The sequence below is a fragment of the Nicotiana sylvestris genome, chromosome 3, assembly GCF_000393655.2.
Source record: "Nicotiana sylvestris chromosome 3, ASM39365v2, whole genome shotgun sequence".
In the NCBI taxonomy this organism is placed as follows: Eukaryota; Viridiplantae; Streptophyta; class Magnoliopsida; order Solanales; family Solanaceae; genus Nicotiana; species Nicotiana sylvestris.
In genome coordinates this window covers 36,267,654-36,283,635 of record NC_091059.1, presented here as the reverse complement: position 1 = coordinate 36,283,635, position 15,982 = coordinate 36,267,654, and the positions used below count along the sequence as shown (strand labels likewise).

The 15,982-nt window shown below is 40.5% G+C and overlaps 1 protein-coding gene across 1 annotated transcript in view; it reads right to left on the bottom strand.

The window, feature by feature from the left end:
* Nucleotides 1-894: 894 nt before the first annotated feature.
* Nucleotides 895-15,982, bottom strand: part of LOC138887242 (uncharacterized) — a 36,602-nt gene continuing 21,514 nt past the window's right edge. The window contains exons 2-3 of the mRNA XM_070168966.1: nt 1,405-1,696; nt 895-1,146 (exon numbers count right to left, since the gene is read on the bottom strand). Of these exons, the coding sequence (XP_070025067.1) occupies nt 895-1,146; nt 1,405-1,696 (544 nt within the window). The remainder of the gene's footprint in view (nt 1,147-1,404; nt 1,697-15,982) is intronic.

Below are 15,982 nucleotides of genomic sequence, written 5' to 3'. Positions count from 1 at the left end.
CTGATAGCAGATTGAAAAACTCCAGGTGAAGTTATGAAATGGCTTTTATCCTTGTTGATTTTTTGTCCTGAACTTTCTTCATAGCTGCTCAAGATCTTCATGATTTTTTGAAGTGATACTCTGCAACCCGAGGTAAATATGATAATGTCATCTGCAACTGAGGTGAATAATCTGTGGTCCTCTCCTTTGCATATAGAAGCCATTAAAAAATTGATCATGGTCGAGGTTATTGAGCATCTTGGAAAGTAGTTCAGCTCCAATAATGAACAGAAAGGAGCTAGTGGGTCTCCTTATTTTAGACCCCTAGTAGATCGAAAGAAGCTACACCTGGTGCCATTAATCATGATTAAATACCAATTGTTGGACAAAGTTCTCCATATCATATCAATGATTCTTTCACAGAATACCATTCTTCTCAGCATGATACATGTGAAGCTCCACGAGACTCTATTATATGCTTTGGCCATGACTAATTTAATAACAACATTGGTCCCAATGTTAGGCTTTTAGATGCCATGGACAATTTCCTATGCGAGCATGATGTTTTCAAAAAAATTTCTCCCTTTAACGAAGCCTGTCTGATTGGCTGAGATGATTCTGGGAAGAATTGGAGCCAATCTTGTACTAATGATCTTGGAGATGATCTTGTTGATAAAATTACTGAGGCTGCTTAGTCTAAATCGTGTAAGGGAGTTAGGAAATTTCACTTTTGATAGTAGTACAAGACATGCACTTGTCATATATCTAGGCATGGTGCTTCCTCCAAAGAAAGACAATACAACCTGCATCAAATCAAACTTGATGATCTCCTAATAAGTTTGATAAAACTTACCATTCATACCATCAAGGCCTTGCAACACTTGTAGGATTCATGGAGAAGACTACTTTTTTTAGTTAATTCATTGTAGGGTATGTGGAAAGGGCATTTTTGTCTTCAGGGGTAATCATGGTTGGGATACATGAGAATATATCTTCTCTGATGATTACTCCTAGATCATAAAAGAGTTCTTGAGAGTAGTCACAAGCTGCTTGGCCTATAGCCTCATCACTTTGTACCCAATTTCCTTCTTCATCCTTGATCTTCATTAAGCTGTGAAAGTATCTGGAATGTTCATCCCCTTCTTTGAACCACTGTAACTGAGTTTTCTACTTGAGGATTGACTCTTCAAGTTTCATGTACTTGAGTTATTGAGCTTTGAGTTCTTGAAGTGTAATTCTGTCATTCTCAGAGTTACTCTGTGCCCATGTCTCCTCTGCATCTTTGACTTGTTGTTCAAACTGTTTGGATTTCTAAAAAATATTTCCATATTCCTGTCTGGACCATATACTCAAGGCATTTCTAATTGCTTTGAGTTTCTAATGCAAGACCCATATTGGATTGCCTGTAACTTCTCTATTCCATACCTCCTCCACTAGTGGCATAAATTTGTCATTTTTTACCAAGCAGATGAGGAATTTGAAGTATCTTTTGCCCGTTTCTTGCCTTAAATTGATCTCCATCAGGAGAGGGTTATGATCAGAACCTGCTGAAACTAGATGAGAAACAGTAGTAGCAGGGAATACAGTCAACCCTTGACCATTCACTAGACCCCTATCTAGTCTATTACAAACAATAGAATTTGGTCCCCTGCCATTTGACCAGATGTATTTGTGACCATAGTAGCCAAGATCCACCAGACCACTATCTTCAATCATGCTAAAAAAATCCAAGTTTTTACTCATTTGATAAGGAATACCCCAAATTTCTCCTCTATAGATGCTATAACATTGAAATCCTCTATGACATACCAAGGGATGGTGTATATGGAAGATTTATGTCTCAGGATATCCCATAAGGGTATCCTCATCACTGGTTTGCATTTGGCATAGATAAATGTGAGGTTAAAAGTATTCCATCCTCTACATGTTTCATCTCCATAGATATCTGTTATCAGAATCTAGAACCTTAGCCGTGAATTCTTTATCCCATAATACCCAAATTTTGTCATTGACATTGGAAGCTGCTTGGTGATGTAAGTGTTATCCAGGAAGGGTTCAAGGATAGCAATGAGAGATAGTTGGTAAAGTTGCTTTAGGATTCTGAGTCTTTCAATAACTCTTGAGCTCGTAATACCTCTTGCATTCCATATAAGTGTACTAATCATTGAGGTTTTGATAGGGCATCAGAATCCTGCATTTGATTTTTCTCTACTGATGCCATTTTTCATTTTTCCTTCTCATTGATCTTCTTTTCTTTTGGCTTGGATTATATTTTGGTTTTGGTATCTGATGGAAAAATCAGAAGCATCTTTTGCCTTGCCTTTAGCCAGTCATTTAACAATAGTTGATTGATCTTCCTCAGAACTACTGATATACATATTCGTCTCCTCACCTGTATGAGTGTCTGGAGGGTAAGTGGAGGTATAAATAATGGTATGGTCCATCCTGTGCTGGTTTAGATTATGTTCCTGAGCACTCTCATGTATAGCATGAGGAATCCTACCCCCTTTTGGGTCCCCCTCCTAGCAGAGCTAGGAGTATAGTTTGAATGTTTGGAAGTTAAAAGAAGGATTTGATCATCGATTCACAGTTTTTTATGTTGTTTGGTGTGATTTGAGGCCTTGAGTAGGTTCGTGTTATATTTTGGGACTGGTTTGTGTAATTGGACAGGGTCTCGAGGGCCTTGGGTGTGTTTCAGATGTGTTTGGGTTGTATCACACTCTTATTTGATATTTCACCATCGTGTCTTTGGACATAAATGATATCATATTGAGCAAATAACCTTTGGTTTATGATTGGAATAAACCATTAGATTTGTATCATAATTACGGAACCATAGCAACAAGAATCATCAAATTTCGACGTCATATGAGAGAGTTGTGCCCATTTCCACGTCGGGAAAGATTTCTAGTTTCTGGTGCGGAGTTTGTTCTTCGCGTACACGAGGGAAGTCCCTCAAATGCGAAGAAGGAAATTTGGGTTGACCTCCAATGCATAAAATTTCTCTTCGCGAACGTGAAAGTGTCCCGCAAAGGTGAAGAACAAAAAATGCCTGGATAGTTTTTAAATGGGCAGACCGAGCATTTTAGTATTTTGAGCATATCTTGAGTTCTAGAGCTCCGCTTGAGGTGATTTTCACGGCGTAATTCTCATATCAACAAGGGGGTAAATATTTGACCTTTATTTTGATGTTTTTCCATGATTATTTTTGTTGGTTATCATTTTAATCTGTGTTTGGATTGTAGAATTGGGGTTTTAAGCCCCAAAGTTATGAGATGGTAAATCCTTGATTTGAGAGTCAATTCGTGAACAAAATTGGATGATTTTCGAAATATATACTATATAAATTATGGGTAATAATTATTTTTATAATATTTAGAATCCATACGTGTGGGCCCGGAGGTTGACTTTATTGACTTTTCTTGAGGAGTTGGGAATTTATTTCTAATTATTAAATTACGAGTATTGGAATATATTTTGATTGATTTGCACATTGTTTGATTAGTTTCAGATTGTTTGGCATCGGTTTGAGGTGTTAGAAAGGCATTGAAGCCGGTTACGGATATCGGAGCGAGGTAAGTCTCCTGTCTACCCTTGTGAGGGAAAAATTACACCGTAAGTGTTATATTTATTATGTGCTACATATTGTGGGAGCTACACACGTATGAGGTGACAAGTCTCCGTGTGTATGCTAGAATTCCTAATTATGTCCGAGTAAATTTAGACTCGCACCATGCTTTAATTGTATTATTTGTGTCATGTCATAGCCCCTTTATTCCCTTGGTTATGGACTATGGAAATTTGTTTCGTATTTGACGGCTGCTCTTAAGTGTCATGGATAGGTTCATTGTAGATCCTTGAAAAGTTATTGGCCTAGTATGGGATGATCGAAATCGGCTTGAGGTCCGCTAATAGATCTAATATGAATGTATTTCCTACATCAGGTTGGATTGTGTTCATTCAGCATAGCATTGATTATGGAGGAGTCTTCGGGTGTTGCATGTTATTCCTATCGTCATCTATTATCTGTAACACTATAGTATGCCATATGGGTTGTGAAATGACTTGATTATTCACATGTGTGTTGTGGTTCAGTGTAGCTTGTTGATTATTGCACCTTAGTCATGCTTAAGTTTTGTAGCGTGTGACGTTATCCGTCTCCCCAGGGTCGTATTTATGCATTTGGTATGCTTGTCGTTGAATTTGGGCACTTCATAGGTGTGAGCGTTATGGCTCGATGAGTATTTCCTTATTGATTATTATGTGTGGATCGTGTGGCATGCCGATACTATGATGTTTAGATCGGGTTGCACGCTGCAATGGTAACATGTGTGGATCGGGTTGCACGCCGCAACAGTGAGATGTTGAGTACGGTTGACTTATTTTTTTGTGTCTTGTTTCTCATCTATGAGAAAGGTTTATAGCATCTATTGGCCGTTTTATTCGTTATACGTACTGGATGGCTCTTTGTTAGAGTTCCTTCTTTCTTATGTGGCATGTTCGAGTTGTAGCTTGTTGGTACATTGATGGTGTCATATGAGATTTTAGTCAGTGTTTGAGGTGGCTTATTGCTTGAGCAGCCTATACTAGGTGAAACGAGGTTATCATACCTGAAATTAGTGCTATCAGATTTATGTAAGGTATATTAAAGAAGAAATGTCACTATTCAATTCAGAATGAGGTAGCGGATCTTGTCAAGCGGACTCACTCCATGAGTTATTGATTTGTTAGTTTTTATTAGCTTCTACGGGTTGCTCTCATCATTTCAATATCGCGAGGGTTAGATCAGGGCTTATGCACATTATGAGGTATAATACGGGCATCAGGATAGTAAATTTGCAGCTTCTACAGTTGGAGGATGTTATTATGGGCATACGAATTATATGGTGCATTGTGTGATTTCAGCATGGGTGCATGTTCATATTAGGTACAATGGGTTGAGATTGATATAGTGTTCGCATGTTAGAATCAGGTCTCATAGAGAATTTCGGATGTTGGAATTTGGTTATAAGGCTTGTAGGCTAAGGTAGCAGGAAGGATTTTTAGTCTGGCTCGAGAAAATACGCTCATATAGGTTTTGGTGGCACGGGTTGGTGCACAAGGTATTAAACAGTGATTTTAGGCAACTCTGGAACTGTCCATGGAACGTTCGAGGACGAACGTATGTTTATGTGGGGCAGAATGTAACGATCCGATTGGTTGTTTTAAGCTCTAGCATGTCGTTAGGTAGTTTGATACCTTGCGTAGCTTCACTTCATCTTTTATGACTTGTACGTGTGGTCGGAATTGAATTTTGGGAGGTTCGAGGTTGATTCGGATGGGAAATTCTCAATTCGAAAGCTTTAAGTTGGAAGAGTTGACCAAGGTTTGACTTTTGAGTAAACCACCATAGAATTAGGATTTGAAAGTTCTAATAGGTTTGTATGATGATTGTGGAGTTGGGCATATGTTCAGGTTGAGTATCGGGTGGTCGGGGAGCATTTCGGCACTTATTGTGGAAAGTTGGCAATTAGAAGGTTTTAGAATTTTCTAAGTTTGGTTTGAAGTGGAATCCACTGTTATTGATGTTAGTTTGAGGTTCTAAGCCTTAGAATAGGTTTGTATCATGATTTATGACTTGTACGTAAAGTTTGGCGTCATTCCGGAATCTTTAAGTATAATTTGGATGCGTTCGTCGAAGTTTGAAAGTTAAAAAGAGGATTTGATCATCAATTCATGGTTTTGATGTAGTTTGGTGTGATTTTATGCCTTGAGTAGGTTCGTGTTATGTTTTGGGACTTATTTGTGTAATTAGACGGGGTCCCGGGGGCCTCAGGTGTGTTTCAGATATGTTTGGGTTGTATCGCGCTCTAATTCGAAGTTTCAGCATCGTTTCTTTGGACATGAAGGGTACCATATTGAGAAAATGACCTTTTATTTGTGATTGTATTGAATCAGTAGATCAGTATCGTAATTACGTAACCATAGCAACAAGAATCCTTGAATTCTGAGGTCGTATGAGAGAGTTATGCCCATTTCCATATCGGGAAATATTGTTTGTTTCTGGTGCAAACTTTGTTCTTCTCGAACGTGAGGGAGGTCCCACGAACACGAAGAAGGAAATTTGGGTTGACCAATCAATGCGAAAAATTGCTCTTCGCGAAAGCAAAGGTGTCCCGCGAAGGCGAAGAACAAAAAAAGCCTGGATAGTATTTTAAATGGGCAGACCGAGCATTTTAGTAATTTGAGCATATCTTGTGTTCTGAGCTCCGTTTGAGGTGATTTTCACGACATTGTTCTCGTCTCAACAAGGGGGTAAATATATTACCTTTATTTTGATGTTTTTCCATAATTATTTTCGTTGGTTATCATTTTAATCCATGTTTAGATTGTACAAATTGGGGTTTCGAGCCCCAAAGTTATGAGATGGTAAATCTATGATTTGAGGATCAATTCATGGACAAAATTGGATTATTTTTGGAATATATACTATAAAAGTTTTGGGTAATAATTATTTTTGATAATTTTTAAAATTCGGACGCGTGGGCCTTAGGATTGTGTTTGTTTACTTTTCTTGAGGTGTCGGGAATTTATTTAAAATTGTTAAATTACGAGTATTGGAGTATATTTTGACTAATTTTCACGTTGTTTGATTAGTTTTGGATCGTTTGGCATTGGTTTGAGGTGTTAGAAAGTCGTTAAAGCCGATTATCGAATTTCGGAGCGAAGTAAGTGTCCTGTCTAACCTTGTGAGGGGGAGATTATCCCATAGGTGTTATATTTGTTATGTGTTATATGTTGTGGGAGCTACACACGTATGAGGTGACGAGTGTCCGTACGTATGTTAGAATTCCTGACTATGTCCGGGTAGACTTAGTCTCACGCCATGCTTTAATTGTATTATTTACGTTATTTTTGCATGTTCAATTGCGTTAATTCACATTATGACCTGAGACTCACATAAAGTAATGGACTCGCCATTTAGATACTTGACAAGCTACTTGTTCAACCGTAAAAATTGTACTTCCCTTACTGATTTCTTCCGCGTTGTGCGTATCCATCGGAAAGTTTTCTTGAATCTCATAACTCACACATATATTCGTGAGTGGGGTGAAAGACCCGTAAAAGCTTCATAGTCTAATGGGATCGGGCCGTTCGCCTTAGCAACTTCATGAAATACTCTTATGGAATCGGGTCATTCGCCTCGGGGGGATATTGTACCACAATCTTATGAGATCGGGCCATTTGCCTCGGCAGCATCATGTAACACACTATTATGGGATCGGGTCATTCGCCTTGGCAGTATAATGTAACACACTCTTATGGGATCGGGCCATTCGCCTTGGCAGTATCATGTAACACACTTTGGGATCAGGTCGTTCGACTTGGCAGGATATTGTAACACACTCTTATGGGATCAGACCGTTCGCCTCGGCATTTCAATGAAACACTCTTATGGGATCGAGCCACTTGCATCGGCAGAATCGTGCGAAATACTTGATAAGGAGTCCATGTACTCATGAATTTCCTGACTTGAGATGTGACCATTGATTGGGTATTGACCATTACGTAGTCCATTTGAGGAAGTATCTGATAATTGAGGAAATTATGTTCACTGTTTAGTTGTAGACTGTATTATTTGCCTATATATGTACTCATTGTTTACTTACCATGTTTCATACTTGTCTACTTTATTGTATTTGATTTACTGGACTACTATTAAGTGTCAATGTCGACCTCTCGTCACTACTTCTCTGGGGTTAGGCGGCCAAATACTTACTGGGTATGCGTTGATTTATGAACTCATGCTACACTTCTGCACTTATTGATCGGGTATATATTTCTGGTGGTCTTTTGGGCGCAAAGGCGCATCCATCGCGGGGAATTTACGGTGAGCTGCATCCCATGATACGTTCCGCAGCATATGGACTCTCCGTCATAATTATTTACATTATCCTGTCTATCTTATATTCCAGACAGATGTTGTCTTTTTATTGTATTTCCTAGTGGATGCTCATGCACTTGTGACACCAGATTTTGGGGATGTTCTAGAATTTGTTTATGGATTGTTTTACATTGACACACTTTTACTTTATATTTTAATTAGATTGTACGTATCTACGATTTTTAAATGCATTGATCTCTCTATCTAATAAGGTTCATGATTTTAAAAATAATAAAATGAATATAGTCGGTAGTTCACCATTGGCTTGCCTAATGATGACGTTGGGCGCCATCACGACCTATATTAGATTTTGGGTTGTGGCATATATATTGGATTGAATTCTTCATTTTATATCTTAAATCATATAAAACTTAGGCAAACCTTAAATAACATAGGATTAAAATAAGTATTAGTTAGTAACCAATCCCACATTCGCTAATCATAAGTTATTCTTCTATGTTTTGCTAACTTTTCTTAAAAAGATTTTGAAGCCCAAAGCTTAGCAAAGGACGAGAGCTCCTATTTAAAAAAGAAAAACCAAAATTGAGTCAAAAGTCTGATCTTCAAAAAGGAAAATCAAATCATTTCAGAAAATAATAAAGTGTTGTCGCCCGAATGATTTTCAAATGGTTTTCCTTCAAATCTAAAAAACAAGGTATATCTTAGGCTTACTCTCATAGAACCTTCATCCCATTAGAACAATACGCACCGCACCTCCGTGCTTTAGGAACAAGCGTTTAAATAAGTTCTCCTATTACATATTTTCCTAAAAATGCAAACAAACCTTTTAAGCTCTTTGAGCACATATGCACTAACATCATTTTTCTAAAACCCTTCTTTAAATTCATCCTTTTTGAAACTACACTCTTCCCACATAAAAATTATACCCTATTGTATGGCAAGCTTTAGAACACTAGTTAATGCATAGTATAAATAATTCTAAATCTAGTTGAAGTCCTATGGAGCTACCTCAGGTAGATTTTAAGGGGTGCCTAACACTATAACAGCCCAACCAACTAGTGATATTGTCTGCTCTGGGCCTAAGCGCTCACGGGTTTAAAATGCATCACTAGGATCTAAGGCTTGTTAACTTATATACCCATCATCCCTCTTGTATTTTACCGATTGTCTCGCCCCTTTTTTCTCGAAAAATCGGGTTTATGACATTTTGGTTGGGACAACTTTTTCCTTTTGGAAAAGGGGGTTTGCATTTTGAAGAGCCGCCATCTAACGATTTAAGGTGCGTTAGGGCACCTATAGGGTTCATTTATAACTATGTTTGGTAACCAGAGATAGGGTAAGGTCTTGAAATTATCCTAAGGGGAAAGTGTTAGGCACCCCTCAGGATCCACTAGTGTGGTTCCCGGCCAGACAGTTTTTGTGAATTTGTACAATTAGCAAATAACAAGTATGGCTCAAATAGTACGGGATTTAAGTTTAAGTACACAGATGTTTGAAAAACAATTAATGAAAAGCAAGATTTTGAAAAGAATTACAATCTAAGCATATTTGGGAATGTAAAGGGGGGTGTCCTAGGTTTGTTTATAATATGGATCACATCAATACAATACCCCGTATGACATTCCTCAATGTCACGACCCTAAACCCGGAGCCGATCGTGATGGCGCCTCTCGTGAAGACAAGTCCAGCCGACACTTCCCATTTCCCAAATTATTAAAAATTAGGAATTTAAACATAAATACGCGGATGAACACCCATACACAGAGGTGTCACTAGTCATGAGCATCTATAAGTCATAACACAAACCCGCTAAGTCAGTAAACTAGTACAACTGCCTGAAAGGAGATAGAGATGATAAAGATGGAGAAACAAGGGGCTGCGGACATCAAGCAACTACCTCCTGAACTCTGAATGTCTGCCTGAAGTTGGAAGGATCAGCACTCGAGAGCAGAACTAGCTACGCCTAAATCTACACACGGGGTGCAGAGAGTAAAGTGAGTACTCCAACTCAGTGGGTAACAAATGTAAATAACGACTGAAAGTAAGAAAACACGTAAGGCACAAGGCATTCTATAATGAAGCAGTAAAACCATTTAAAAACAGTAAATCGGCGAAAGATAGGTAATAATCCTTTAACTTAAATTTAACTTCATGAAAAGCCTTTTTCAACAATTAAGCAGGAAATTGACAGTAAATTATGAAAATAAACACATAAAGGCTCGCCCCTCGGGCACAGTATCAACAAATCCACCCCTCGAGCAACATCTCAGAACAGTACCAGCCCCTCGGGCAATAACATAGAACAATACCAGCCCCTCGGGCTCAATATCATATCACAATGGGTACCCGCGCTCACTGGGGGGTGTACAGACTCCTAGAGGGGCCCCTTACGGCCCAAGCACAATATCAAGCCACCTCGTGGCATCATCATTAGGCCCTTGGACTCATATCAATCAAGCCACCTCGTGGCGTACATATCTCAGGCCCTCGGCCTCATAATCAGTATCAAATGTTTCCTCACAACATAGGCCCTTGGCCTTACTCAGTCAAAAATCTCACAAGCCCCTCGGGCAATAGTAAAATAGTGTTTCTCAACCCAAACATCATGTAAAATATCATTTAAATATTAAAACTGAGTAAACAAGGCCGAGTATGAAAACAGTGGAAAATAACATGACTGAGTTCAAGTATAGAGTCAAAACAGTGAGGAAATATCAGTAAAAGAATATCCGAAGGGTTCAAATAGTTGGCACAAGGCCCAAATATGGCATTCAGCCCAAATCATGATGATAGCAAATAGATTTCAGTCAAATACGTAGTAAAATAGTCATTCGGGACGGACTAAGTCACAATCCCCAATAGTGCACGACCCCACGCTCAGCATCAAGCATGTATGTCACCTCAATATAGCACTACGATATGCAATCCGGGGTTTCGAACCCTCATAATATCATTTACAATCATTACTCACCTCGAACCGATCAAATCTCTAGCTCACGACGCCTTTGCCCCTCAAATCAGTCTCCATTCACATCGAATCTATCCAAAATCAGAACGGGGATGTTAAAATAGGCTAAGGGAAAGAAGTCCAAGCGAAAATAATCCAAATACTACACAAATCCCGAAATTACCAAAACACGACCCCGGGCCCACGTCTCGGAATTCAATAATTTTTCCATAAATAGATTCCTTATCTCCCCGCAAGTTCATACATATCAAAAGTTCTCAAATCGGACCCCAAATGGTCCTTCAAATCCTCAATTAAAGGTCTAAATTTCCAAGCCCTAGTTCTTCAATTTTTGGCTTAATTTCCATGATTTTCTAGGTGGAATTCACATAATAATCGAGTCTTAAGTCCAAGAATCTTACCTCCAAGTGATTCCCCTTGAATACCTCTTCAATCTCCTTCAAAAAGCTCCAAAAACGACCAACTATGGAGGAAATAAACCCCACATTCGCGGACAAGACAACCTTTTAAACTTCAACCCAGGCCTGAAAATCCTTCTTCGCGAACGAGGTCAAAGCCTCGCGTTCGCGAAGCACAAAAATAACTTTGACCAAAATCCTCTTACGCGAGCGCGATAAGACCCTCGCAAACGCGATGGGTTAATTCCACTAAAGCTCAGGCTCTCAATTCCTTCTATGCGAATGCGACAATGCCTCTCGAGAACGCGATGCATACTAACCTGGCCCTTCGCGAATGCGGGACTCCCCTTTGCGAACTCGAAGGCGAAACCTGACGCCTCCCTTCCTGACCCTTCGCAAATGTGAGGGTCCACTCGCGGACGCGAAGACCAAAATACCTGTAACTTTCTCAACTTCGAAATGATCCGTTCAACCCCTCGAAACTCACCTGAGGCCTCTGGGACCTCAACCAAAGGCACAAACATATCCTAATACCTTATTCCAACTTGTACCAATCTTGAATCTTCAAAACACCTCAAACAACATCAATCAACCAAAACACATCGAATTCAAGCCAAATTTTCTAAAATTTTCCGAATTCCGCTTTTGATCAAAAACCCAACCAAACCACGTCCGAATGATCTGAAATTTTGCATACACATTCCAAATGACACAACAAAACTACTGTAACTCTCGTAATTCCATTCCGACCCCTATATCAAATTCTCGCCTATCAACCAGAAATCGCGAAAATATCAACTTTGCCAATTTAAGCCTAAATCTACTCCGAACCTCCAAAACGCATTCCGATCACACCCCTAAGTCACAAATACCTCCCGAAGCTAACCGAACCATCAGAATTCACATCCGATCCCTCTAACACATAAGTCAACACCCGGTTGACTTTTCCAATTTAAACTCACTCTAAAGAGACTAAGTGTCTCAAACCTTACTAAATCCTTCCCAAACTCAATCCGACCAACCCGATACTATATAACACAGATAAACAAAGCATAACGAAGCAGAAATAGAGAAAACAGAGTGGTAACTCATGAGACGACTGGTCGAGTCGTCATATCCTCCCCAACTTAAACAAACGTTCGTCCTCGAACGAGTCAAGAAACATACCTAAAGCCTCGAATAGGTGAGGATATCTGCTCTGCATCTCCTGCTCGGTCTCCTAGGTAGCCTCCTCCACGGGATGACCTCTCCTCTGCACTTTCACTGAAGCTATATCCTTTGACCTCAACTTTTGAACCTGACGACCCAAAATAGCTACTGGCTCCACATCATAAGTCAAATCATCATCCAACTAAACCATGCTGAAATCCAGAACATGAGACGGATCCCCAATATACTTCCGGAGAATAAAAACATGAAATACTGGATGCACACTCAATAAGCTGGGTGGAAAAGCAAGCTCATAAGCCACCTCCCCAATCCTCCGAAGCACTTCAAAAGGCCCAATGAACCGCAGACTCAATTTCCCTTTCTTCCCAAATCTCATAACACCCTTCATGGGCGAAACCTTCAACAGAACCTTCTCACCAACCATGTAGGACACATCTCGAACCTTCTTGTCTGCATAACTCTTCTGCCTCGACTACGCTTTACGAAGCCTCTCCTGAATCACCTTCACCTTCTCCAAGGAATCCTGCACCAAATCAGTCCCCAGTAGCCTAGACTCACCAAACTCGAACCAACCAACTGGAGATCTACACCGTCTCCCATACAAAGCCTCATATGGAGCCATCTGAATAGTCGACTGATAGTTGTTGTTATAAGCAAACTCTGCAAGCAGTAGAAACTGATCCCATAACCCTCAAAAATCAATGACACAAGCATGCAACATGTCATCTAATATCTGAATAGTACGCTCGGACTGTCCGTCTGTCAGAGGATGAAAAGCTATGTTCAACTCAACCTGAGTACCCAACTCTCGTTGGATGGACCTCCAAAACTGCAATGTAAAATAAGTGCCCCTATCTGATGGAAACTGGGACACCATGCAACCGAACAATCTCCTAGATATAGATCTCTACCAACCGCTCTGAAGAATAAGTATTACATATAGGAATGAAGTGCGCGGACTTGGTCAGCCGATCCACAATCACCCAAATAGCATCGAACTTCCTCAAAGTCCATGGAAGTCCAACAACAAAGTCCATAGTGATCCTCTCCCACTTCCACTCTGGAATATCTATCCGCTGAAGCAAGCCACCCGGTCCCTGATGCTCATATTTCACTTGCTGACAATTGAGACACCGAGCTACAAATCTCACAATATCTTTCTTCATTCTTCTCCACTAATAGTACTGCCTCAAATCCTGATACATCTTTATGGCACCCGGATGAATGGAATACCGCGAGCTATGGGCCTCCTCCAGAATCAACTCCCGAAGCCCATCCACATTGGGCACACAAATCCGTCGCTGCATCATCAACACTCCATCATCACCAATGGTCACATCTCTAGCATTATCATGCTTAACTCTATCCTTAAGGACAAGCAAATGCGGATCATCATACTAGCACTCTCTGATGCGATCATATAAGGAAGACCGAGAAACCATATAAGCCAATACCCGACTGGGCTCCGAAATATCTAACCTCACGAATCGATTGTCCAAGGCTTGAACATCAACTGCAAGAGGTCTCTCCCCAACTGGAATATATGCCAAACTTCTCATACTTATTGTCTTTCGGCTCAAAGCATCGACCAACACATTGGCCTTTCCCGGATGGTATAATATAGTGATATCATAATCCTTAAGCAACTCCAACCATCTACGCTACCTCAAATTAAGATCCTTCTATTTGAACAAGTGCTGGAGGCTATGATCATCAGTAAACACCTTACAAGACACACCATACAAGTAATGTCTGCAAATCTTCAACGCGTGAACTATGGCAACCAACTCCAAATCATGAACGGGGTAGTTCTTCTCATGGGGCTTCAACTGACGATAAGCATAAGCAATAACTCTACCCTCCTGCATCAGTACACAACCAATGCCAACTCTCAAAACAACACAATACACGGTATATAAACCTGAAGCTGATAGCAAAACCAATACTGAAGTTGTGGTCAAAGCTATCTTGAGCTTCTGAAACCTCTCTTCACACTCGTCCGACCATACAAATGAAACACCCTTCTGAGTCAACTTGGTCAAGGGCGATGTGATAGATGAGAATCCCTGAACAAACCGGCATAATAGCCTGCCAAACCAAGAAAGTTGTGAATCTCTGTGACTAAGGATGGTCTGGGCCAACTCTAAACCACCTCTATCTTCTTTGAATCAACCTGAATACCCTCGTTGGATACCACGTACCCCAAGAAAGCCACTGAACTGAGCCAAAACTCACACTTGGAGAATTTTGCATAAAGCTTTTCCTCCTCAATCTCTGCAACACAACTCTCAAATGCTCCACGTGTTCCTCCTGACTACGCGAATATACCAAAATATCATCAATGAAGACTATAACAAACGAGTCGAGATAAGGCCGAAACACATTGTTCATCAAATGCATGCACGCTGCTGGGGGATTAGTTAGCCCAAAAGACATCACCAAGAACTCATAATGACCATATCGGGTCCTGAAAGTTGTCTTAAGAACATCCGAGTCCCTGATCTTCAATTGGTGATAGCCTAAACGGATATCAATCTTGGAGAACACTCTCGCTCCTTGAAGCTGGTCGAATAAATCATCAATGCGAGGCAAAGGATACTTGTTCTTAACGGTTACCTTGTTCAATTACCTATAATCAATGCACATTCTCATAGTGCCATCCTTCTTCTTCACAAATAGAACCAACGCACCCAAGGTGACACACTAGGCCGAATGAACCCTTTATCAAGGAGTTCCTGAAGCTGCTCCTTTAATTCCTTCAACTTCGCTGGTGCCATACGATACGGCAGAATAGAAATGGGCTGAGTGCCCGGCACCAGGTCAATACCAAAATCAATATTCCTGTCCTGTGACATGCCCGGCAGGTCTGCAGGAAACACATCGGGAAAATCCCTCACAATTGGAACAGAATCAATACTGGGAGTCTCAGCACCGACATCCCTCACAAAGGCTAGATACGAAAGACAACCCTTCCCAACCATGCGCTGGGCTTTCAAGAATGAGATCACTATACTGGGAACATAATCAGTCACACCTCGCCACTCAATCCGTGGCACACCCGGTATAGCCAATGTGACTGTCTTAGCATGACAGTCTAGAATAGCACGACACGGAGATAGTCAATCCATGCCCAAAATGACATTGAAATCCACCATACACAATAATAAAAGATCCACACGGGTCTCTAGATCCCCAATAGTCACCACACACGACTGGTACACACGGTATACAACAACAATATTGCCCACCGGGGTAGATACATGAACATGTGAAGCAAAAAACTCACGAGGTGTACCCAGATAACGACCAAAGTATAATGACACATATGAAAAGGTAGAACCAGGATCAAATAATACAGAGGCATCCCTGTGGCAGACTAAAACAATACTTGTAATAACAACATCTGAAGCAATAGCATCGGGTCTGCCCGAAAGTGCATAGAAACGGGCCTGACCACTACCTGATTGACCTCCCCCTTTGGGGCGATCCGTAGCTGACTGGGCGGGTGGTGGTGAAGTAATTGGCACTGAAGTCGATGACTAATTCACCCACACGCCTCAAACTGGAACCAACATAGCACAT